The 22,173-nt window shown below is 51.9% G+C and overlaps 3 protein-coding genes across 6 annotated transcripts in view; 1 reads left to right on the top strand and 2 right to left on the bottom strand.

Moving 5' to 3' along the window:
* Window positions 1-23: 23 nt before the first annotated feature.
* On the bottom strand, window positions 24-3,345 carry MICOS13 (mitochondrial contact site and cristae organizing system subunit 13). The gene is made up of 4 exons (XM_036399204.2): window positions 3,245-3,345; window positions 2,012-2,168; window positions 1,210-1,261; window positions 24-766 (listed from the first exon to the last, which is right to left on the bottom strand). Exons 1-4 carry the CDS (start codon window positions 3,271-3,273, stop codon window positions 669-671), a joined length of 336 nt encoding a protein of 111 aa, XP_036255097.1. The 5' UTR covers window positions 3,274-3,345; the 3' UTR covers window positions 24-668.
* Window positions 3,346-3,653: 308 nt separating this feature from the next.
* On the top strand, window positions 3,654-9,699 carry HSD11B1L (hydroxysteroid 11-beta dehydrogenase 1 like). 3 transcript variants are annotated; one of them, XM_054517389.1, is made up of 8 exons: window positions 3,654-4,495; window positions 5,135-5,265; window positions 6,423-6,534; window positions 6,898-7,033; window positions 7,274-7,653; window positions 8,268-8,358; window positions 8,664-8,832; window positions 9,095-9,206. In XM_054517389.1, the coding sequence occupies exons 1-7, from the start codon at window positions 4,411-4,413 to the stop codon at window positions 8,809-8,811; spliced, it is 1,083 nt and encodes a 360-aa protein (XP_054373364.1). In that variant the 5' UTR covers window positions 3,654-4,410; the 3' UTR covers window positions 8,812-8,832; window positions 9,095-9,206. The 3 variants fall into 3 exon arrangements, with proteins under 3 accessions (XP_054373364.1, XP_036255540.1, XP_054373365.1); XM_036399647.2 differs by lacking the exon at window positions 7,274-7,653 and having other exon boundaries at window positions 3,671-4,495; window positions 6,898-6,989; window positions 9,095-9,699; XM_054517390.1 differs by lacking the exons at window positions 7,274-7,653; window positions 9,095-9,206 and having other exon boundaries at window positions 3,671-4,495; window positions 6,898-6,989; window positions 8,268-8,380; window positions 8,667-8,751.
* Window positions 9,700-9,878: 179 nt separating this feature from the next.
* Window positions 9,879-22,173, bottom strand: part of CELF5 (CUGBP Elav-like family member 5) — a 39,807-nt gene continuing 27,512 nt past the window's right edge. For both annotated transcript variants that reach the window (XM_036399646.1, XM_036399645.1), the window contains exons 6-13: window positions 21,444-21,590; window positions 15,668-15,812; window positions 14,917-15,063; window positions 14,654-14,716; window positions 14,483-14,566; window positions 13,138-13,281; window positions 12,878-13,042; window positions 9,879-12,015 (exon numbers count right to left, since the gene is read on the bottom strand). In XM_036399646.1, coding sequence (XP_036255539.1) covers window positions 12,915-13,042; window positions 13,138-13,281; window positions 14,483-14,566; window positions 14,654-14,716; window positions 14,917-15,063; window positions 15,668-15,812; window positions 21,444-21,590 — 858 coding nt within the window. In that variant the 3' untranslated portion in view covers window positions 9,879-12,015; window positions 12,878-12,914. The remainder of the gene's footprint in view (window positions 12,016-12,877; window positions 13,043-13,137; window positions 13,282-14,482; window positions 14,567-14,653; window positions 14,717-14,916; window positions 15,064-15,667; window positions 15,813-21,443; window positions 21,591-22,173) is intronic.

Genomic DNA, 22,173 nt, shown 5'->3' on the forward strand with positions numbered 1-22,173 from the left:
CAAAGAGAGTTAAAAACACAGAATCCATTTGTATCTTTATTTTACAAGTGGTGCCCTCCTTATATTTGCCTGTGAAAAGTGACAGGAGCACCTAAATTATATATTCTACCTTTTGCACCTACTTTAAATTGCAGGGAAAAGCAAAACCTGTGACTGAAAAGTGACCTTGTGAAAGTTTTCATCCACATTAAAATGAAAATGTGCACAGTCTGCCAACTGGGCCATGGTGCAAGCTAACAAAAGGTTTCATGCAGATAAACTTTGCTCAGTTACTCTCTCCTGTGTTGTATAATCCTCCTAGGCCACCTTTTACAGCATCTTTTACTGTTACCTTGGATTTTAAAAAAATTTTTTGAACTCTTGTTGGCTTGGTTTGAATGAGATGGCATTTCTCTTCAAGATTAATTCAGCTTCAGAATAATCTATTTTGTTTCCAAGCTTTAGAACAGAAGCTGTTCTCAGCACATGGCCATCACTTCATCACAAATACCTGTGATTCCTGGAGCCCTGGATCAGTGCTAAGACAAAGCAATCCTTCCACTCTGCAGGCTAAAACCAACCCAAATACAAATGGAAGTTCCACCAAAGTCTTTTATTGTAGCCCTTACACGGCTGAGCTGCCCTCCAGAGGTGGGGAAGGAGAGAATCCTGAGCTCTGGAGAACGTGGTCATTTCACAAGATCCTTCACGTATTTCCAGCCTTCCACTGTGTACTCACAGGCCCTGCTGGGAGCTGCAGACAGGGCAGACATGACTGTGTGCACTCCTGCAAGCAAAGCAGAGAAGAATCACCCCAAAATCATCATTCAAGCCAAATTTCCCAATTTCCAACACCACCACTGTCGATCTCTTTAAGCCCTGAGCGTTTGTGACACAGAAATTCCAACTTCAGGGTCTGTACATGGGCTAAGACAATTACAGGACTGAGCTCAGCTCTTTGTTTAAGTCCTGTTTTATTTCTGGCCTTGCCACACTCCATGGGTGATGCTGGACATGTCACAGTTATTTGTGGACATAAAGACTCTTTTCTGCACCATAAAACCTATATATTACTAGGTATTTATAACCTAGTGTAGGTATTAATTACTGGTATTTATAGGTTTGGCCTTCAAACAAAAATGTCTAAAATTCTAATAACAATGGGAATGCTCATCCCTTCTGAAAAGCCAAAGACTGAGCTCAGACTCAGTTAGTGAGCAGTTATTTTACCTTTATTCCAGGAAGCAGAGAGGGAAAAGTCAATTTTTGGAGTGGATGGGAGCTAGAAATAAAGAGAGAGACAAAATATCAGCACTTGAGGGGTTTCACTTGGAATTCACATCACCTTGGCAAAGCCTCTTGACCTCAGATCTCAAAATTACTTTGGTGCCTACTCTCCCTAGGCCTCAAAAGGGACCAGACATGATGCTTAAAGTCTGGGTTTTGCTTTTTCCTGCAATTTAAAGTAGGTGCAAAAGGTAGAACTTATTATTTAGGTGTTCCTGAGAAAGCATCTCCATGGCTGTCTCTGTTCGTTTATAATTGTAATTTGAAAAATCTCAAACTTCCAGCAAAGGCCTCTGATTTTCTGAGGATTTTTCAAACTAAGAACTACTCATAGAGGAGGGGCCTCTTCAAGCAATTTAAATTCAACTTGAACTGTTGGCAATGTGAAAAATTGGGAGGATAATATTTGTATTGTTTTTCTTAAAAACCAGTAGGATCTTTCAGAAGAAAACTACACAGTGCAATCAATACCTCCCAGAGCATGTTTGCAGTCCCTCCCTTGACCCTGCATGGGCTGCTTACCCCTCTCCTTTGAAATAACATCTCTGAGCAACGTCTCTGCCCCAAATTTAGCATTTTATTCGCCTTCCAGTTCAATCCTCTTCAAAATATTTGCCGTGTGAAATCCAGTTTTAGCAGTAAAACTCCTGCCAGCCTCACTGTAATCAGAATATCACCCCCACATTGTCTCTTCCTGATTCAGGGGAGGTGTTTGTGTTGCAGGCATCACCTGAGCAGCCCTTACCTCCCAGCCCAGGTAATCTGTCCACTCTTGGATAGCTGGAGGCAGCGTTTCTTGAGCTTTCTTCAGTGCTTCAGCACCTTCTCTGCCACTGCCCAGCAGCCCCTGGTCATATGCCACGTACACAGCAGCTCCAGCCAGGCCTCCTTTGACCAGAAACCTGAAAGAATTGAAAGCACAACAGTTCAGTTCCTGTTCTGACCATCAGTGCATCTCTCTCAGTGGTTGTGACTGCCAAAGAAAGTAGCAATAAAGAAACCTCATGTCTTACTGTAAGTAAAAATCAGCAGAAAAATGTCTTCCTCTGTTCCTTGCCTTCCCAGGGCAACTATTTCCTGTCAGCCCCTTGAAACTACTCCTAATTCACATTTTATCAGTGATGGTTTACAATATAAAAATGAGAAAGTGTCACGTTCCTCAAGAGCATGTGCCACTTTTTAAAGCCTGAGAATCACTGCCATATTCCTCTGCTAAAAGCAACTAAAGGATTCTGCAGCGAGCAAGCCATCCATGTTCATTCTTCCTGATAAATCTGATATTTATCTCATAAATCTGACAGACACCAATATCTTTACAGCCCAGTGAACACCTGGCCACGGCTTTTGCACTGCCGAGGCTTTTAAAGTTTCCCTGCACGATGTGCAGTCACCAGTTCTACAGCTGTGATGGCAACCTACACAAGGGAAGATGGGAAGAGAATATTTGGCATTTATTGGCATTTCTATTATAAATAAGAGATCTGAGGTAAGCGATTTTCCCAGACTCGCAGAGAGATGTTTTCCCTTTAAAAAAAACCAGCAAAACTTGGCAGACAGCGGTACTGCAGTAATAGGACATAGGGCAGATACAAGAGAGCTGAGAAGAGAGAATTAATTTTTAAAGTCGCGTATTCACATGCATTTTGGATAAAAGCGATTTCTCTGCTGAAATGCGCTGCTGGCCCCCAAGGATACCCGTGCAGCCCCGAGCCCCGCGCTACTCCCGGGTTTGCTACGTGTCCGTATCCGCCCGCAGAGAGCGGCGGGGCCCTCCCGGCCCGTGCAGACACAGCCGGGGAGCCGCGGGGGCAGGCGAGGCCAAGGGCGCGGAGCGAGGCGAGCACAGCCGAGGCACAGGGAGGCCGCGGGCCTGGGGACGGGCCGGGGACAGCGGCACTGAGCACTGAGGGCCGGGCGGGGAGTGCGGAGGGCGCGGGAGGGCCGGGCCGGGAGGGCGGGCAGGGCCTGCGGGACTCACTTGACAGCGGGCAGCAGGCGGGCGGCCATGGCGGCGGCGGGGCCGGAACCGTCACGTGCGCGCGCGGCCCCGCCCGCGCCGCCGGCGTGAGGGGCGGGAGGGGCGTGAGGGGCTTGAGAGGGACGGGCAGGGCAAGGCAGGGCCGAGCAGGGCTTGAGGGGCGTGAGGGGCGTGAGGGGCTTGAGAGGGACGGGCAGGGCAGGGCCGAGCAGGGCTTGAGGGGCGTGAGGGGCTTGAGAGGGACGGGCAGGGCAGGGCAGGGCCGAGCCGAGCAGGGCTTGAGGGGCGTAAGGGGCGTGAGAGGGACGGGCAGGGCAGGGCCGAGCAGGGCTTGAGGGGCGTGAGGGGCGTGAGGGGCCGAGCCGGATTGAGGGCGTGAGGGGGGCCGGGCCGAGCCGGGCAGGGCTTGAGGGCAGGGCTGGGCTGGGCTTGAGGAGCGTGAGCGGGACGGACAGGGCTGAGGACGTGAGGGGACGGGCAGGGTCGAGCCGAGCCGAGCCGAGGGTGTGAGGGGGCCGGGCAGGGCTGAAGGGGCCGAGCAGGACTTGAGGGATGTGAGGGGGTCGGGCAGGGCTGAAGGAGCCGGGCAGGGCTGAGGCTGTGAGGGTGCCGGGCAGGACTTGAGGGTGTGAGGAGCGTGAGGGGGCCGGGCTGGGCTGAGCTGAGCTGAGCTGAGGGGCGTGAGGGGGCCGAATGTGGCTCCTGCGCCTTTGTGGCGCTGTACCCGCCGCCCGTGTTGTCGCTCTGTGTCGCAGCGTGGTGGCGGAGCGGCTCATCCCGCTGCTCTTCTTATCCAGACACGGCTCCGTCCTGTGGGCTCTGCCGCCGCCTCCCTCCCGAGATCCCGCTGCTTTGGGGTCACTGCTGCCAGCTGTCGTTAGTCTTTAATGAATTAAGAGCTCTCTAAGATTAGACACGAGGGTTTTTTTTTTTCTCCTGTAGGCTCTGAGTGCAGAGGGCTGTGGGAATTGCCGGTGAAAGGTAATTTTTATTTTTGACCAAGGTGGCTGTGGCTCCCGGGTGAGAGACCCCTCAGGTGGGCTCTCGGTTCTACAAAAGCCTCGCCCAGGCTGGCTCCAGGCAGCAGAGGAAGGAGAACACGGTATTATTTTGGCTGAAGTGCTCAGCTTCAACACTTCACTTTGTTCCTCACAGCTTGGAGGGATATGAAGCCAATTGGAAAAGTGCTTTGTGCTACAGGGGTTGTAGCTGGGCTCATAGCTTTCTTCTGGAAAGACGACTTTAACCCAGGTAGGCTTGCCAGGGGGATGATTTCAAGCTAAAATATAAGTCACACAAGGGAAGAGGTTGAATTTCCAAACTTGAACTGATGGTCTCATTCCTGCCCCTAGTCTTACTAGAGTTGGTGGCCCCAAAGCAATGTTTCATTCCCCAAAACAAAGAGAAACTTGAAACAAAGAGAAAGATGAAATGGTCTAAGAGCAGGGATCCTGCTGTCTCTGTGGGGGAAAAATGGCACTTTGCTACTGCCTTGTTCTTTTTATGTTTTGGTTGTAAATTCCTTGGTTCAAATTCAAGAACCATCTCTAGAGGTGTGCAGTGCCTGGCCCAAGAGGGCTGATGGCAAAGAGTAGATGATATGCAGAAGGTGCATAGCCTGTTTTTCTGGTTTATGTTGTACAGCTTCTCAGAAGGTGAAAAACAACTTGGTTCTTGAAAGATTTTGGTCTAGCAACCCAGGCTAGGCCCTGTGACATCGTCATGTCATTGCATCACCAGTCCTGCCCCTTCTAGCTTTGCAGAAGCACCAGGAATTTTGAGCACTCAGGTGCATCTTTCTTCTTTAAAGCTCTGCCAGTAGTTAAGGGCAGCTCCTCTCCTGCTTTCTTCACTTACTTCTGTATCTTTTATTCTCTTTCCCATAACAAGAGAGCCTGTCTGGTGCCCGTGTTCTCGTGACTGGAGCCAGTGCTGGGATTGGAGAGCAGATAGCATATCACTATGCCAGATTTGGAGCTGAAATTGTGTTGACTGCCAGGAGGGAAGCTGTGCTGCAGAAGGTAAGAACCTCATCCTTGTATGGGGGAAGACATGAGAGATTCAGGCTTTTACCAAACCAACAAAAAAATGAGTTGTCAGCATAAAAGATTTTCCTTCAGAACTGTCAAGTATAAATCCAGAAGAGAATTTGGCCTGTACAAGAAAATACAAATTCAGTGCCTGAGCTTTTAACTGCCTGAACATTTATTTATATGAGGGGATGGTGTGAAGCTGCATCAGGGAAAGGTCAGGCTGGACATTGTTCTCCACTGTGAGGGTGATGAGTCCTTGGATGAAGATCCCCAGGGAGCAGTGGTCAGGCACCAAGCCTGTCAGAGCTCAAGGAACATCTGGGCCACACCCTTAATGATAAGGTTTGGTTTAAGGAGTCCTGTGAGGAGCAGGGATTTGGATTTGATGATCCTTATGGGTCCTCTTCAATTTGAGATACTCCATGTTCTACAATTCCTGAGCAATATTGTGCAACTTTTCAGAGTCCAAATTGTTTTATTTGTAGCTGTTTTGTTAAAAACTCAAGACTTATTGCAGGTGAAATGCCTTTTGACCAGCTCAAACAGATGAGACTTCTTCATCTTTATGAAATGGGACAATATTTAGAAAGAGTAACTCTTTAATTGTGGGGATGTGTAACTTCCAAGGAAAGTTCTTGACTGTGAAATGGTGCCAAAGGTGAGCTGGGGACAGTGAGCATAATAATAGTTCCTAATGACTGGAAGGCATTATTCCAGCAAAAAGCTAAAACTGCATATCATTGTCAGGCACATTCACACACTCAACATAGCAAAGGAATTATGAAAGATGAATTCTTTTCCAGTTATTTTGGAAAAAAAAAAGAGAAGAACCTAATGTAAAGCATAATCCTTGTTCCAGAAGATTTCTCCTGAAGAAGATTGGGTTTTTTCCAGTGAATCTTGATCCTGTCCCAAGCAGATTGTTTAAGCAGACAGTTAAATAGAGGGAACCCTTTGCAGGATGCAGCTTCAAAGTCTGGATGCAGAATGAGCTCTCCATGGCCCAAACAGCAATAAACTTTAAATTAAAGTGTGTGTGTCTCTGTCCAGAAGTGACTTTCACTGACTGTAGCATGTGTTTCATGGTGCCCTTTCCCCCAATCTTTTTTCAAATATTAAATCCTTGGGGTGTGTTCTTTTTCAAGGTGATGGAGAAATGCCTGACACTCGGAGCAAAGAAAATATTTTACATCCCTGCAGATATGTCCTCCCCTTCAGAGCCTGACAGGGTGGTTCAGTTTGCTGTCCAAAAGCTGGGTAAGCATCCTGAGCATCTCTTTGGCTTTCAGGTGTGTGCACAGGTCTCATCCTAGTAGGAGAGAACTGAGAAAGGTGTTAAGGTGTTAAGGACATAGCTGTACCACCAGAGCTAAGTTCTGCTCCTGAATCACGCTGAAACATCATTTCAGGGAGTTCTTGTCAAAGTCAAACAGTTTTCCTTTCAGTTCTACCCCTGAGGAGCAGCCAAAGCTGCTCCCAGATGAGCACATGTAACCTGTCCTCATGGTAAAGCACTCCCATCCTTCTGAGGGAGTGGTTGAGCCCTCCTGGCATTTCTGAGCTCCCTGGCTGATGGTCAGGGATGGGCTCCTTGTGTCACTGCTTCTTCTGCTGTCCAAGGGGGCCTGGATTACCTCGTGCTGAACCACATCGGCACCAACCGCTTCCAGGAGTGGGCTGGGGATGTGGAGTACACGCGCTGGCTCCTGCAGGTGAGGCTTCCCCGCTCCCCTGCAGCCTCCGTGCTCCCCTGCAGGTGAGGCTTCCCTGCTCCCCTGCAGCCTCTGTGCTCCCCTGCAGGCTCTGTGCTCCCCTGCAGCCTCCGTGCTCCCCTGCAACCTCCCAGCTCCCCTGCAAACTCCCAGCTCCCCTGCAGGTGAGGCTTCCCCGCTCCCCTGCAAACTCCCTGCTCCCCTGCAGCCTCCGTGCTCCCCTGCAGCCTCTGTGCTCCCCTGCAACCTCCCTGCTCCCCTGCAGCCTCCGTGCTCCCCTGCAGCCTCCGTGCTCCCCTGCAGCCTCCCTGCTCCCCTGCAGCCTCCCTGCTCCCCTGCAGCCTCTGTGCTCCCCTGCAACCTCCGTGCTCCCCTGCAGGCTCCGTGCTCCCCTGCAGGCTCCGTGCTCCCCTGCAGCCTCTGTGCTCCCCTGCAGCCTCTGTGCTCCCCTGCAGCCTCTGTGCTCCCCTGCAGCCTCCATGCTCCCCTGCAGCCTCCTTGCTCCCCTGCAGCCTCCTTGCTCCCCTGCAGCCTCTGTGCTCCCCTGCAACCTCCGTGCTCCCCTGCAACCTCCCAGCTCCCCTGCAGCCTCTGTGCTCCCCTGCAGCCTCTGTGCTCCCCTGCAACCTCCCAGCTCCCCTGCAGCCTCCGTGCTCCCCTGCAGGTGAGGCTTCCCCGCTCCCCTGCAACCTCCCAGCTGTAGGAGTGTCGGGGGTAGCACGGTGGGGATGGATGGAGACGAGAGATCTCTGAAGCCAGGTCAGGAACTTGGGGTTTATTGGGGTTTAAAGGGCCTGGGTGCAGGAGCTGCCAGCTCAGAGCAGGCCTGAGAGAAGAGAGGGGTAGAGAGGATGAGAGGGTGAGAGAGTAAGGGAGTAAAAAGGGGTAAGGGAGTAAAAAGGGGTAAGGGAGCAAAAGGGGTAAAGGGAGCAAAAGGGGTAAAGGGAACAAAAGGGGTAAGAGAGCAAAAGGGTAAGAGAGCGAAGTTCCCGTTACAATACAATAAATCTTCTTCTGTGTTGAATATTCTGATTCTCACTAACCAATCTAGTACAATATGCAAATCTTATACATTTACATACAGCCTAGAAGAATCATTACATTCTAGGAATCATTATGCAATGTTTGCCCCCATCTTTAGAGATGATTTTTCTCATTTGATGTTTGAAAAGGCAGTTCCAAACCATGCTCCTTTACATTTCTGACCACTCTATTGACTTTCTTGGCTCATGCTTCCAAACCCTCTTGCTTTTTCCATGTCTACATTGATCATTCCAGGTGAATTTTTTGAGTTATGTGGCTCTTGCAACAGCAGCTCTTCCCACCCTGGAGAAGAACAGAGGTGCTCTGGTGGTTGTTTCTTCCCTCACAGCTTGGTGACTTTACCTGGAGTAAGTGCTGGCCTTGTGGAAACAATGATTCCCAGTGCTGTTCATATTTCTCTGTTGTTCAATTCCTAAACCCATTTTCAAACTGTGCTTTTCATAGTATATAATAATATTATAACAAGCACATAATAATATAGTAATATGTATTTTAATATACTTACATAAAGGGAGACTCACCTGAACAGAACATGAATTGAGATAGAGTATGACAGACCCTGCATCTTCTCTCCATGGATCCTCCTTTCACCCACTTTCCTGGGGTTTTCCATTCTCTCTTTCCCCTTTCCAGGGAAAATGCCCACTCCCTTCACCACTTCTTACTCTGCCACCAAGTTTGCTCTGGATGGATTCTTCAGCTCCCTGCGCCACGAGCTCATCATGCAGAACAGGGATGTGGCAGTCACCCTGTGCATCCTGGGCCTCATCGCCACTGAGTCAGCCCTGGAGAACACCAGGTGTGTGTGTTTGTCTGCAGGAACACCTCTCTTCCTGAAAACATGCAAAGAAACGCACAGCAGCTCTGTCTAAGAGGCTGTGGGGAGACTGCACCTGCCTGGGCACAGCCAGGGGTGCTCATGATGGAACAGGAGCAGGCGGAGCCCTGTGCAGTCAGGTTGGGGTGACGCTGTGCAGTCAGGTTGGGGTGACGCTGTGCAGTCAGGTTGGGGTGACGCTGTGCAGTCAGGTTGGGGTGACGCTGTGCCCGTTGCCTTGCAGGGGCAAAGTTCTCATCAGCGCCTCCCCCGCTCCCGAGGCCGCGCTCGCCATCGTGCGGGGCGGAGCCGCTCGGGCGCACGAGATTTTCTACCCGCCGTGGCTGCGGCAGCTCTGCTGCCTCTGGGCTCTGTTCCCCAGCAGCGGGAACCAGGTGCTGAGGACTTTCTACAACTCCAGCAGTGCCTGAGGGATGCCCAGGCTCCTCCTCTAGCCCTTTAATGCCATTCCTGCCATCCCACTGAGCACCCACTCAACCACTGCCGTCGCTCAGGAGCAGGGCAGCAGTGCTGGCAGAGTCCCCTTTTCCTACGGTGCCTCGTGCTCTGTCACCCTGCTCCAGCCAGGCCGCTGCTGCTGCTGCCCATCAGTCAGAGACCTTGCCGTGTTCACGCTGCCTCAGCCTTCCTCCCCTCCTTCAGCCTCACCCTCGTGTGCTTTGGCTGCATCCAGCCTCTGCCCAGCCCCAGCTTTAGCCCTGTCTGCACAGGATGTCCTGCAATGGCTCTAGCTCCTCCTCCCCTACTTCATTTCGGATACCATGAACCCTCTTGCTTCCTCTAAGCAGAATTTTTCTCTCTATTTTAATTAAACAGGTTTTGAATGTGTTGGTGTTATGTGTTGATGTTTCCTCTGTGATGAAACATTGGTCCCCTGGACTCTGTGGGCCAAGGCCTGGTGCTGACCCCATGTGAACTGGTAAATCAGCCCAGGGCTTTGGCAATGAGTTCAAGTGCAAGCACTGCCTAAAAGCAGGTACAACCAAGAATATGAAATAGAGTCCCAGTTACTTAGCAAGTAAAACTTTTATTAAATAAATTTAGGATTTTTTTTTTGACCAGAGTGAGGAATTTGACATTGACAAAGCTTGTATCGCACCTGTAACATTGTACAGTCACATCAGTAACTGTGATGGAAGAAACTGTAAATGCTTGTTTTAAACCAGCTTGACCTAGGATTCCCAAAGTCCTTTGTTTTTTCCCATTTTGCATTTGTTCATATTTTTTCTTTTTTTTTTTTTTGTTTTGTTCAAAATTAGACTAAGTTTAAACTTCATGAAATTACTTGTAGCAGAAATAAAGTACATTATACAAATCACATACATAATAGATGTTAAGTATAAAAATGGTATTTACAATAAGTAAACATGGACTATAGAAACACACAGACTCTCACAGCTTCATTCACCTCTCATAAACTCTCAGCATCAGACACAGAAGGGTGGTTGAGGAGATCTGAAGGTACTTAAAGGGCTGTGCCACAAACACCTGAACAAAGGGCAAACTGGAGGAGAATGAGAGTTGGCCGAGATTCTCCAAAATCCCCATAGCTCACTTCAGTAGCAATTGCACCAACTTTGCCCCACCAACTCTCTTGTCCCTATTTCAATGTGCTCACACACCCTCACACACACACCAATGTTTGTGGTACCTTATCAAACTCTGACTATTGAAATCGTTCATTCCTAATCACTCTGGGGTTTGTTGGTCTGTTCTGCCTTGCTTTCCTTTCCTTACTTTTGTAGAAACTTGAAGAGACTGTTCCAAACCGTTCAAGGGATGTGCCTTGTCAGGATGACACACACCCTCCGCTCCCAGGGGATCTTTTCAAATCCAGTTCTGAACTACATTCTGTGCTTTAGACTTTGTGTATATAGTGTACAGAGCTGTCCTACATATATATATGTGTATATATATATGTATATGCTGCATAATGTAGAATCTGTCTCTTGGAGGGGGTGCTGGGGGGAAAATCCCAGAATGGAACCCTCTTTCATCCCATTTTCCTTGCATCTGCTGGGGAAAGCTTTGCAGCGGGTGCATGAGGAGAGTCCTCCTGCTGAATGCAGAGGGAGAAAACATCCTGTGGCACCTGGCAGGAAAGTGCCCAGTGCTGGCATCCGACACAGGGAGGCAGTGTGAGCCCCTGGGAGCCTCCTGTGCATCTGCTCACGCTCTCTCATCTCCTCCTGCCTTCACCAGGAAAATGCAGTTGCCATGGAGAGCTGTGCAGCACGGATCTGTGCCATGAGTGGGGAGGCAGTGCAGCTCCTCTCAGTAAGGGACTGGTTTCCTGTGCTTTCAGCCTGACCACCGAGTGCTCAGGGCAGGGGCTGGCACCACATCCCAGGAGCTTTTCCTGCAGAAGCCCTTGGAAAGGTAAGACAGAGCTCTCCAGATCCTGAACCAGGCTGGTGCTAAGGTGGGTGAGTGACTCAAGCTGAGCAGCTGACTGTGCCCTAATCCTGGAGGAATGTATTTCTCCTTTTTGCTCATGTTGAGCAGAGAGATGTGCTCTCCCTCTCTCTCTCTTTCTCTCTCTCCCCAACCCACCCCCAGCTCCTTCTCTCCAAAATGTTCAGGCCTATCTGCAGTTCATGCTGAGAAGACACTGTTGCAAAGGCAAACCCCTCATTTCCAATACCTCTTGCAAGCAGTCACTCTCTGAATGGAAAAGTTTGGTCCTGTGAGCTAGTTTAAAAAAAAAATAGACTGTATATATTTATAGTTATCTATGAAAGGGCCAGAAACAGAGCAGGAGGGAGGGAGGGACGGAAATAAATTTCCAAACATCACTGCAGTAACCTAGAGACACACCATGGGTTTGCTTGGTCCATGTTCTCCAGCCACACCCCCAAGGAAGAGCTCCGTGCCCCAGGGGCTGCTGGTTTGCTGGTCCCTTTGCTTTGCACCACGTTAGCAGCAAAAATGCGAGTCCAGGCGTGGCAAGAATCTTCCTCCTGGGCAGATATTGAGCCTTCTCTTTAATTGCATGTCTTGGAGAGGAGGGGAGGAGGAAGATGGGGTGGGAAAGGTGGGAAGCCGAGGAAGGAAAGGGGTGGTGTCAAAAGAGTCGATAAATTTTACTGGCCTCTCTGAAAATCAACCTGAAGCAGAAATTCTTCCTCTGGACTTTCCCTTCACCTGAACAGAAATGGAGGAGGGAGGGAATTGGGAGATTAGGAGGACATCTGTGCAAACCTCAGGCTTTGAGTTGCTGCTTAAACACGGAGGACTCTGACCCAGATCAGATCAGCCCTCCCCTGCTTCCCATCTGTGGGCTGGCAGGAGCTGGCTCTTGGACAGCAGCCCTTCAAGGGTCTCACCTTTTCTCTGCTTCTCTGGGATCCCTGTGAATCATGGGATTGTCTCTTCTCACCCCAGAAAGCACTAACTTCAGGGCCCATGTAACAGCTGAAAACTGCTGGGGTTTAATACCTTTTTAGGCAGTCAAAAGCTTTTTGGGAGCAGTTGGACAGCACAGAAAAACCTTGCTTAGAGCACAAACAGGTCACTGGAACCATCTGCCTGTCAGGGCACTCACAGGCCTTGATGAACTTGACCAGCCCCACCTGCACCGCCCACACTGCCCACAGCTCCAGCAGTCTCCTCACAGCCCTGTGCCACCAGCCCTTGTCTGACACAGTGTGGAAGTGCCAGTCCCCAGCTGCCCATGGACCTGTCCTGCCCATGGATCTCATCACTGACTCCAACCCCTGCTCCATGTTTGTTATTGTCATTACAGACCTGCCTGGCCATCACTGAACTCTGATCCTGTTCACCTTCCCCAGACCTGACCCTGATCTTGACTTGCTGGCTTGGCTTTGGGCTTGCCCCATTGCCACAGATTTCCCTGACTGATGATTGCTGAAGCTGGCCATCATCTCCAGGCCTGCTCTGGTCACCCTGTGCCCCACCAGCTGTCACTGCCTCCACTGCTGGCCTCCCACTCTGCAGGGAGCAGCTGGGGCCTGGCCAGAGCTGTGCCCTGCTGGGGACCCTTTACCTGTGCTGCAGAAGTGACTCCTGCTTGCTCACTGCTGTCAGTAGGGGTGGTTGGCATCCTTGGGCCGTTTCAACTGCACCTTCAAGCGTTTCATGCCAATCTGGAAGCCATTCATGGCCTGGATAGCAGTCTGTGCACTGGATGGGTTGTCAAAGCTCACAAAACCTGAAGGAAGGACACAAGATGGGTGACAATGGCACTGTTGGTGCCATGCCCAGTGTGTCATTGTTACTGACCACGCTTCCCTTGCCTGCACTTACCAAAACACTTGCTCTGGTTGGTGGCACGATCCATGAACACCTTTGAGGAGATGATATTGCCAAAGGGCAGGAACATCTGCATCAGCTCGTTGTCTCCAAACTCCTGGGGGAGATGGTAGATGAAGAGATTGCAGCCTTCAGGACCTGCAGGTGTGGGGGTGATGGAGAAGGACAAAACAGAAAGCCCCCAAAGGGCAGGGGAAGAGAAATGGGCTCAACTCACAGCACAGCACTGGAGGAGAGCCCCAGCACTGCCTCCCTCTGCTCCGGCCTCCCCTTGCTTGTCCCTGCCACTGGTCCATCAAGGGATCTGAGGGCTCCTGAAGAGCAACTGGGAGACTCTATACAAAATCAGGGTTTCTGGAGAGCAGATTCTCTTTCAAAGCTTGCCCAGTTCCTACACAGGGTGTAGGGACTCTGTGAGTGTCTGGGTGCTGTTTTGCTGGAAGGAAATCAGCTGAGGTGAGAGCTCACAGCTGTCCCAGCCCTACAGCTGCTGCTGCAGCACTCCCTGCAGCACTGCCTTCAGTCCAGAGGCCACAGCCTTAACTGGAAACCTCCTGGATTGCCACACACCCAATTTATGGACCTGGTGCTGTGCACTCCTTCACTTGCTGCTCCCTTGCTGACACTTGCTCTGCCAATCAGGTGCAGAGAGAGAATGCCTTTGTCTCCAAATTCTATTCAAGCCGGTTTTGAAGTAAGTTGAAAATAAATTCAGTAGGCTATGAAGGCTGAAAAGAGAGGAGAGCACATTGCAGAGGCTGGTTTGACTGGCTGCACTGTGGTTCTGGCACCAGCAAAGAGGGGATGAGTGCTCTTTGCACAGGAAGGTGCTCTGTGAGCCTGTCCCTGCTCTTGGCACAGGAAGGTGCTCTGTGGGCCTGTCCCTGCTCTTTGCACAGGAAGGTGCTCTGTGAGCCTGTCCCTGCTCTTGGCACAGAGAAGGTGCTCTGTGGGCCTGTCCCTGCTATTTGCCCCTGGGAAGGTGCTCTGTGGGCCTGTCCCTGCTCTTTGCCCCTGGGAAGGTGCTCTGTGAGCCTGTCCCTGCTCTTTGCCCCTGGGAAGGTGCTAACTCTCATCCCCTTTGGCATGGAAGGTGTTCCAGGGCCTCCAGCCCCTTCGCACCTGGCAGCATCTGGCCAGATGTGAGGTCAGGAAACATCCTGTGATCCTTCCCACTCACTGCAGACACGTGGTTGTTTCCATACCACAGCTCCAGCATTAAAGACCAGTGGACAAAAATCAGGGCTGTCTCCTCTCCCTTGGCTCTGTTGTGCAGCTGATGAGCTCCACAAACCCCACCCACCCCTCTGGCCACCCCCATTCCCAGTGTGATCCTCACCTTCTCGCTGCTGCTGCTGCAGGATGGGAGGCTGCTGGGGGATGCTCTGTGCAATGGGGGTGATGGTGGTGGTTGGATACACAGCTGTAGCCCAAGGAGACAGAACAAAGCATTTACCTGAGGATCTGGTCAGCCACACAAGGGCCTGAGGGAGACAAGGGAAGCTGGTACCTGCATACTGCTGAACTCCTGTGAAGGCTGGGTGCAAAGTCTCTGCTACTGAAGGGCTCTGGGCTGCAGAGAAAAACACAATCAGAAGCACAGCAAAGGAATCACTCGTGCATTCTGTGTATTTTTGTGTTGTGTTGTTTCCCACCCTCGCCCCCAAGTGAGTCTCAGTTTCTGTCTGGGAAGGAGCTACAAAAATGTGGGGAATCCAGAAAAGAGGAGCTAATTGCAGTTCCTCAGGTGGGGTTTTTTACTGCTCTCAATACCTGAATATGGCACAAGGCCATTGGTGTAAACTGTTTCCAAGGTTGGATGCCCATTTGGGAATGGTACCACTCCAGTGAATCCATTGGAAATGGGAGCCACCAGTCCTGGCATGGCTGCTGTTCCCAGGAGAGGTGGGGAATGTAGCCCTGGAGAACAAGAAGAGAGGACAGCCCATGAAAGTCAAGGTCCCACAAAGCCCCTGCTCCCCCCTTGCACCTGCCTGGCAACACTGCTGTGTCTGAAGCCATTAATTCTTCTGTTTGGCACATGGAGATGACAGACTGGTGCTGGAGCCTTCACAAAATGAAGAGGCAGCACTAGTGGGAAGAGTGTGAGAAGATCTGCCAGTCCTGAGTGCTATCAGAGCTTTGGGGGAACATCTTTGATCTGGGTTTGCACAGCACCGGGCAGGACACAACCCTGCTCTGACAGGGTTTGAACCCCACATTCATTATTGCTGTGGGGTGAGGATCAGGAACAGCAGCTCTGCTGAGCCAAGGGCAGTGCTGGGAACCCAGGCCTTTACAAAAACTGCAGCAAGAATGCACAGCCACAGGGCAAGAGGATGTGCTGAACATGTGAGGCTGTCAGAGCATTGCAGGGATTTGTGCAGAGACTGCTGCGCTCAGAGGCTGCACTGCTGGAAAGCAGCGAGTTAAAGCAGCTGCTGAGCTGGAGCTGCAGAACTGCCTGACCTGGGGGGGCCCTGTGAGTGCTGGGCCAGGAGTTCCCTGCTGGGGGAGGCCTCACCTGACGCTGGTGCAATGGGAGTGGCCGGCAGCCCGTTGAGACTGACGGCCCCGATCTGCTGGATGTGGCACGGCGAGAAGGCGACGCCCGGGCTCAGGTAACTGCCGTGGGAGGTGGAGAGAACCGTGGTCTGCTGCTGCATCAGCTGCAAGGCAGGAGCGGGCAGTCAGGGCCTCCCTCTGCCAGGACCCTGCCGAGCTGGGGGAGGCTCTGCACGCCAGCCTGGCTGGCACCTCCCCAGGGGCTGCCACCTGCCCTGGAGCTGCCCCCAGCACTGCCAGAGCTGGGGCTGGGCAGTGGTGGCTGCACTCCAGAGCTCCGGGCTGGGCAGTGGTGGCTGCGCTCCCCTGACACCACCAGAGCTCTGGGCTGGGCAGTGGTGGCTGCACTCCAGAGCTCTGGGCTGGGCAGTGGTGGCTCTGCTCCCTCGACACCACCAGAGCTCTGGGCTGGGCAGTGGTGGCTGCGCTCCCCTGACACCACCAGAGCTCTGGGCTGGGCAGTGGTGGCTGCGCTCCTCTGACACCACCAGAGCTCTGGGCTGGGCAGTGGTGGCTCTGCTGCCCTGACACCACCAGAGCTCTGGGCTGGGCAGTGGTGGCTCTGCTCCCCCACTGCCAGGGCCCTGCAGCCCTGTACTCACACAGCTGCTGTCCCTGCCAATGCAGGACACTGAGAGCCACCCCTGAGAGCCACCCTGTGCTGCAGGCAGGGGACACAGCTCAGGGGGGCATCCCAGATGCCAGGGACATGGCTGGGCACCCCGATGCCTCGCTCTCTGCATGGGCCAGCAGCCCTGAGGGGTTGTGGCTCACCCAGCTGGGCAAGGGCAGCAGGAGAGGCCTCTGGGGCTCTGAGAGCTCCTGCAGAGGGGAGGGAGCAGCTCAGGGCTGTGCCCCTGGCACCCAGCAGCATCTCCCCACTTGCACTGCCAGGCACAGGCCCCTCTCCCTGTCACTTCTGCCAGGACAGTGGCACTTTTAATAACGCAGCTTTGCCCCGAGGAACAGGGCCCAGATCCCTCTGCTTCTGCCCAGCCTCCACGAGCAGATCCTGCTCTGGCACGGGCAGAGCTCTGTGCCAGGCCCAGTTCTCGTGCCCTGCTTTACCCTCAGAGCTCTGGAGCCCTGAGCTCAGGCTGTCCCCTGACACATCAGCTCCTCGTGGTGCCGTGACACACCTGCCAAGGCAGAGATGCACAGTACACAAGGAAGGGTGGGAGGGTTGGGAGGGTTAAGAGAAGAAAAAAATCCTCCTGGTCCTATTTGACCATCAGTGGGAGCATAAGATGCCCTCAGAGCGCAGAGGCAAAAAGACGTGGATGCCAAATGATCCAGCCCTTTATCAGCTCTGTCTTCACACCCAGCAAGAAGAGCAGGGGAGGCACAGGCATGGCTCAGGAAACCTGAGTTCCTCAGGAGGAGCTGAGGGCTGACACAGGGGGCAAAACCCAAGGAAACACCAAAAATCTTCCTGACATTGCCACACAAACCCAGAGCTCTCCAGAACCCAGCCCTCACCAAGGGCTGAAGTCAGTAAGGCTCAGCTGGAGGATCTGCTAACTGTGAGAGGTTTGTGGCCAGCTACACCTCCCAGTCTCCTCACACAGCAGCTGATCATGGCTTTAGCACCAAAGAAAGAGAAATTTCATGGCAGGGCTGCCTCTGTAAGCTGGAACCAGCCCAGCCATGGGGTGAAATTGGCTGGAGCCCTTTCTGGGGATGGGTGAGTGCTCCCAAGCCCATCCCAGTGCAGGGCTCAGGGGCAGGGGGACAGCACAGGGGTCACTCCTGTGCCACTCCAGACAGGACAAGCCCTGGATCCCTCTGTGTTCACCCCCACACAGCCCTGGAGCCCCCTGAGCCAGGCCTGCAGTGACACCTGGGCTCCCTGGGCTCACAGTTCTGTGTTCCACAGTTCCTGCTCCTGTGACCGCTCCAGGGTGCAGGAACCACCACATTTCCTACTCACTGTGTGAATATTGATCTTCTCTTTCCTCATTTCTGTGCCACACTCTGCCTGGACCAAGGCCACAGCAGCACCAAACAGGCACTCTGGAATTGCTCTCATCACTTACATAAAATTACCATAATGAACCATAAGAGCAGAAATAAAAGGAGGGAGGTGTGAACAAATTATGATTTGTGTTTGGAACTAATTGATTTATGATATACAAGACATATTCAAGCATTATAAGCACTTAGTAAATTGCTGTAGTTTCTTTTTTAAGACTTCAGGCCTCTTTTGTATTGATAATTTTTTTTCAGCTCCCAAACATTTCCCTGAGTCCACCTGAACTGACTTGTTGAATAAAATGAACTCATTTACAGAAGCACCTGGGATCAAAATCTGATTTAAGCACTGAAATAAACTGATTTCAGATGCTTGGCCAGTTGTACTTTCTAGATGAGACTTTTCCATACAGTTTCAGCTAACATGCACTGTTTGACATTTTAAGCACCTTATTTTGCATATTTGCCTAGATCTGAATAACTTCAGACTAAACTTACTGTATGATTATTTCATGTTTGAGATAGATTTTGAAGAAGAAGGTTATTAATATAAATTTAAACCAGACAACTGAAAACAAAACAAAAACAAACCCAGGCTCCAAACTTCTTCCTAAACCCATGGGGACCACTTTGGCTTGGAAACTCAGCAAATCCTGTAGGGACAGGGAGAGGAAGCTGCTGGGTATGAAATTATGGCTACAAGAACTGTGATGCCTCTGATGCACCAGTTCACCCCAGCAGCCCTTGCTCCTCTCAGTCTGGTTCAGCCACATCCAGAATGGTCAGAAAGGTCAGAATCCACAATGCTCAGAATCCACAAGGCTCAGAATGCTCAGAATCCAGAATGCTCAGAATCCAGAATGCTCAGCTGCATCTCCCAGCCCTGGAGGGACCCTGGGTGCAGCATTTCCTCCTCCAAGCCCAAAATGAGGAAGGCTTGAGGGATTTTGGGCTTCCCCTGAGCCCTGGCCCACCAGAGGTCCCAGCTGCCAAGGGCTGCCCATGGCAGAGCATTTTGAGGAAGCATAAGCAGATTCAGCATGGAAATTCCTCTCTTTTGCCCCCACTTTCAGAGATGTCAGTGGAATCCCAAAGGGCTGATTCTCTCTGATGGTGTGTGAGGACTGGCTGGGATCTCTCCTGCAGAAGGGAAACCAAAGATGGGGATGGCACAGGAGGAAAAAGAGTCAGGTGTGAGGTCAGTGCCCCAGGGGAAAAAATAGAACCAAACCCAGTGGAAAGTAAAAGGAAAAGAAGGAAAAAAATCCTCAAAAAGTGGGAGACAGGCTGAGTCTTGAGTCAGGGGGAAAGCCCAAACAGAGTCACAGAGGGAAGGCCAGTGAAGAATCAGAGAGAAACACAGCAGCAGACACAGCTGAGGAGAAGGAAGATGCAGACAAGCAAGGAGGCACAGCTGAGACCTGACTGCCTTCTCAGCATCAGCAGGGGTCCTGGGCATTAAAGGCTGAGTCTGGGAGCTCTCCCTGCTCTTCCTCCTATCAGCTCAAGCTGATAAAGCAGCTCCTGGCACCAAAACCTCCCTGTGTGGTCCCTCCCTGCCTTCACCACCACAGCATGCCCGAGTCTGGGCCATCTCTAGGGCAGCAGGAGACACACCAGGATCATCAGCTCATGGCTGGTACAATCCTGCCCTCGGGTGCAGCTGACTCCTGGGCTGGACAGAAAAGGATCCTGGCAAAAGGGGGTGCAGGGTCACAAAGGGCTCTTCAGATAATCTGTGTTGGATCAATTCTTTGTCTGGCTTGTGAATTCCCCAAAGTTACAGAGCATCATATGTATTTCCTTTTTTTCTCATCCATACTCTTGCCACACACTTAAAATGCATTTGGCAGTTGTTGGGGAATCTTTGAGGATTGAGCCAACAATTGAGAAGCAGTTCCTCCTCTGCCATGTGAATGAAAGGAAGGCACACCAAGGAGCTGCTGAAGCCAGAGGAGAAGGTGTCCACGTACACAAGAAGAACAGATTTATTTGCACTCCCCCCTAGGAAATTACTCTCAGTAACAGAATCTACTTTTGACTTCTTTGTCCACACGAGAATCTCTTGTACCTTGAGCAATTTCTGAGCCTCCTTCCATGGGCTTTACACTTGGCAGCAGAGACCTGAAAATGACACTCACCAGGGAGGCTCAAACAATGCTCCACCACAGCTGATCTGGGACTTGTTGAGTTTGGGACCTACCTGGAACATCAGTGGCAATTGCCACCATCCTCCAGGGCAAGGAGGTTCTCTCACTAAATCCCAAAGCACAGCCAGGCTGCTGAAACACCTCTGGCTCTCTGCTCCCTCTCCAGCACTTTGCAAACTCCCACTGGCCAAGGGAGAGAACCTGGGAGCCAAGGACAGCACTGGGGGCACTTCCAGGGCCCTCCTGGGAATTTCAGCAGAGAAATGAACTCCTGAAGCTGGGTGCAGAGCTCTCCTGCTGCTCCAAACCCAGAGAGACACACATTTGTGTCCCAGAGCCAGAGAAGGGTTCACAGGTTGGTATTGCAGGAACCAATGCTCTGAGCTCTCCTCATAACAAGACACAAAGGAAATGGGTCATGACTGACCTGTTCCCAACACCTCCAACAACATCAGAGAAATCCCAGGCTCGCTTTGAGGAGGCCCCAGCTCTCCCAGGCAGCCTCCTTGCTCTGTGACTCTGTTTTGGCTTTCCCCTTGACTCAAGACTCAGCTTGTCTCACACTTTTTGGGGATTTTTTCCCTTCCTTTCCTTTTACTTTCCACTGGGTTTGGTTCTCCTATTTTTCCCCTGAGGCACTGACCTCACACTGACTCTTTCTCCTCCTGTGCCATCCCCATCTTTGCTCTCCCTTCTGGAGGAGGGATCCCAGGGTTCACACCTGTTCCAGATTGCAATGCAAGATGTTTTCCATTACCATCTGTATGGCAGTTGTCTTTTGTCAAGTGGGCAGTTTGCCTGATCTCTCTCTTTGAGTGACCACATTCACTCCTCCCTCAGGAGGGGACATCTGCTGATAACAGCTATGGAATGTCCCTGCATGGCTGATAAGAACTACAGCATCCCAGTGGGAGATGGGAGCCCAGAGGGAGGAGCCAAGCATTCCTACCTGGCTATAATCTGGAGATTCTGGAACACCAGCCAAGCATTCCTGCCTGGATATAATCTGGAGATTCTGGAACACCAGCACAGCTTCTGCACTGGATTGCCCAGAGGAACAGCAGCTGCCTCTTGCCCTGGATCTCCAGAGGCAGAGACTGCACCTTTCTCCAGGATCCCTGCTCCAGCAGAGCCACCCCTGACCCTGCAGGAGGGCTGAGCCACAATTCCAATGGTTCTGTTGCCAACACCCTGACCCACAGGGTGTCAGGCTGGGTTCTGACTCTGGCAGTGTTGTTTTGGTTTACTGCATTGTTTATTTTATCCTTTTATTTTCCCTGTTAAAGAACTGTTATTTCCTGCTCCCATATTTTTTGCCTGAGAGCCCCTTAATTTAAAATTTATAGCAATTCAGAGTGATGGGGAGGGTTCACATTCTCCATTCCAGGGGAGGCTCCTGCCTTCCTTAGCAGCCTCCTGGCTTTCCAAACCGAGACAACATCTTTGCTGTTCCCTTGCCCCTCCCTCCATTTCCAGCAGAAAAACCACACAAAATTTCTGCAAGACGAGGCAGCTGAGTGCTGAAAGGAGGCAGCTGAGTGCTGAAAGGAGGCAGCCAGCTGCTGGGGAGCTCTCCCAGGGGCTGCATTCCCCCCTTCCCCCGTGGATACTCACAGCCTGCGCATAGGCGCTGTATGGGCTGAACGGCAGGGAGAGAGATGGAGTGAGAATGCCCAGCTGCCCCACCATTTGCTGCATACGGCGCAGGGTCCTCTCCTTATCTGTGTCAGCAAACTTCACCACTAGACTGGAGGAGGCACCCTAGGCACAGAGAGAGGAGACAGAGGAGGCAGGAGAGAAGGAAGAGGCGTGGGACAGCCAGAGCGGTCAGGCAAGGGAGGACGGGGCAGGACAGGCAGCAGAGAGGAGTGGGAAGAGGAGCAGAAGAGCAAATATTGGTGTGGAAGTGCTGGGGAGCTGCCTGGAACCTGGGCTGTGCCTTTCCCCATCTGTCCGTCCATCCAACCCTTCCCTCTCACACCCTTCACCTCACACAGCTGCCTATGGATGCACACATCCCTGGCTGTGCTCAGCAGGTGATGGTGCAGCCAGGAGCACCCAGGGCATCGATGGCCACAAGCACCACCATGAGCTTGGCTGGACAGGCAGAGCAGCTCCTGGTAGCTGGGAATTCCCTGGCTGCAGCAGGGCACTGTCCTGTCCCTGAGGTGCCCCAAATTCAGGCTGGACATTGCCAGAGCAGCTCCTGGCTGCAGCAGGGCACTGTCCTGTCCCTGAGGTGCCCCAAATTCAGGCTGGACATTGCCAGAGCAGCTCCTGGGAATTCCCTGGCTGCAGCAGGGCACTGTCCTGTCCCTGAGGTGCCCCAAATTCAGGTTGGACA

This window comes from Molothrus ater, chromosome 26 (assembly GCF_012460135.2).
Source record: "Molothrus ater isolate BHLD 08-10-18 breed brown headed cowbird chromosome 26, BPBGC_Mater_1.1, whole genome shotgun sequence".
In the NCBI taxonomy this organism is placed as follows: domain Eukaryota; kingdom Metazoa; phylum Chordata; class Aves; order Passeriformes; family Icteridae; genus Molothrus; species Molothrus ater.

Excerpts from the sequence above, each read along its gene's own strand:
- MICOS13 (XM_036399204.2), bottom strand. The coding sequence starts at position 3,273 with ATGGCCGCCCGCCTGCTGCCCGCTGTCAA. Across the intron at positions 2,169-3,244 it reads CGCCTGCTGCCCGCTGTCAA|GTTTCTGGTCAAAGGAGGCC; the intron begins GTGAGTCCCGCA and ends CAATTCTTTCAG. Across the intron at positions 1,262-2,011 it reads CAGATTACCTGGGCTGGGAG|CTCCCATCCACTCCAAAAAT; the intron begins GTAAGGGCTGCT and ends CTTTATTTCTAG.
- HSD11B1L (XM_054517389.1), top strand. The coding sequence starts at position 4,411 with ATGAAGCCAATTGGAAAAGTGCTTTGTGCTACAGGGGTTGTAGCTGGG. Across the intron at positions 4,496-5,134 it reads GAAAGACGACTTTAACCCAG|AGAGCCTGTCTGGTGCCCGT; the intron begins GTAGGCTTGCCA and ends TCCCATAACAAG. Across the intron at positions 7,034-7,273 it reads GCCTCCGTGCTCCCCTGCAG|CCTCCGTGCTCCCCTGCAGC; the intron begins GTGAGGCTTCCC and ends GCTCCCCTGCAG.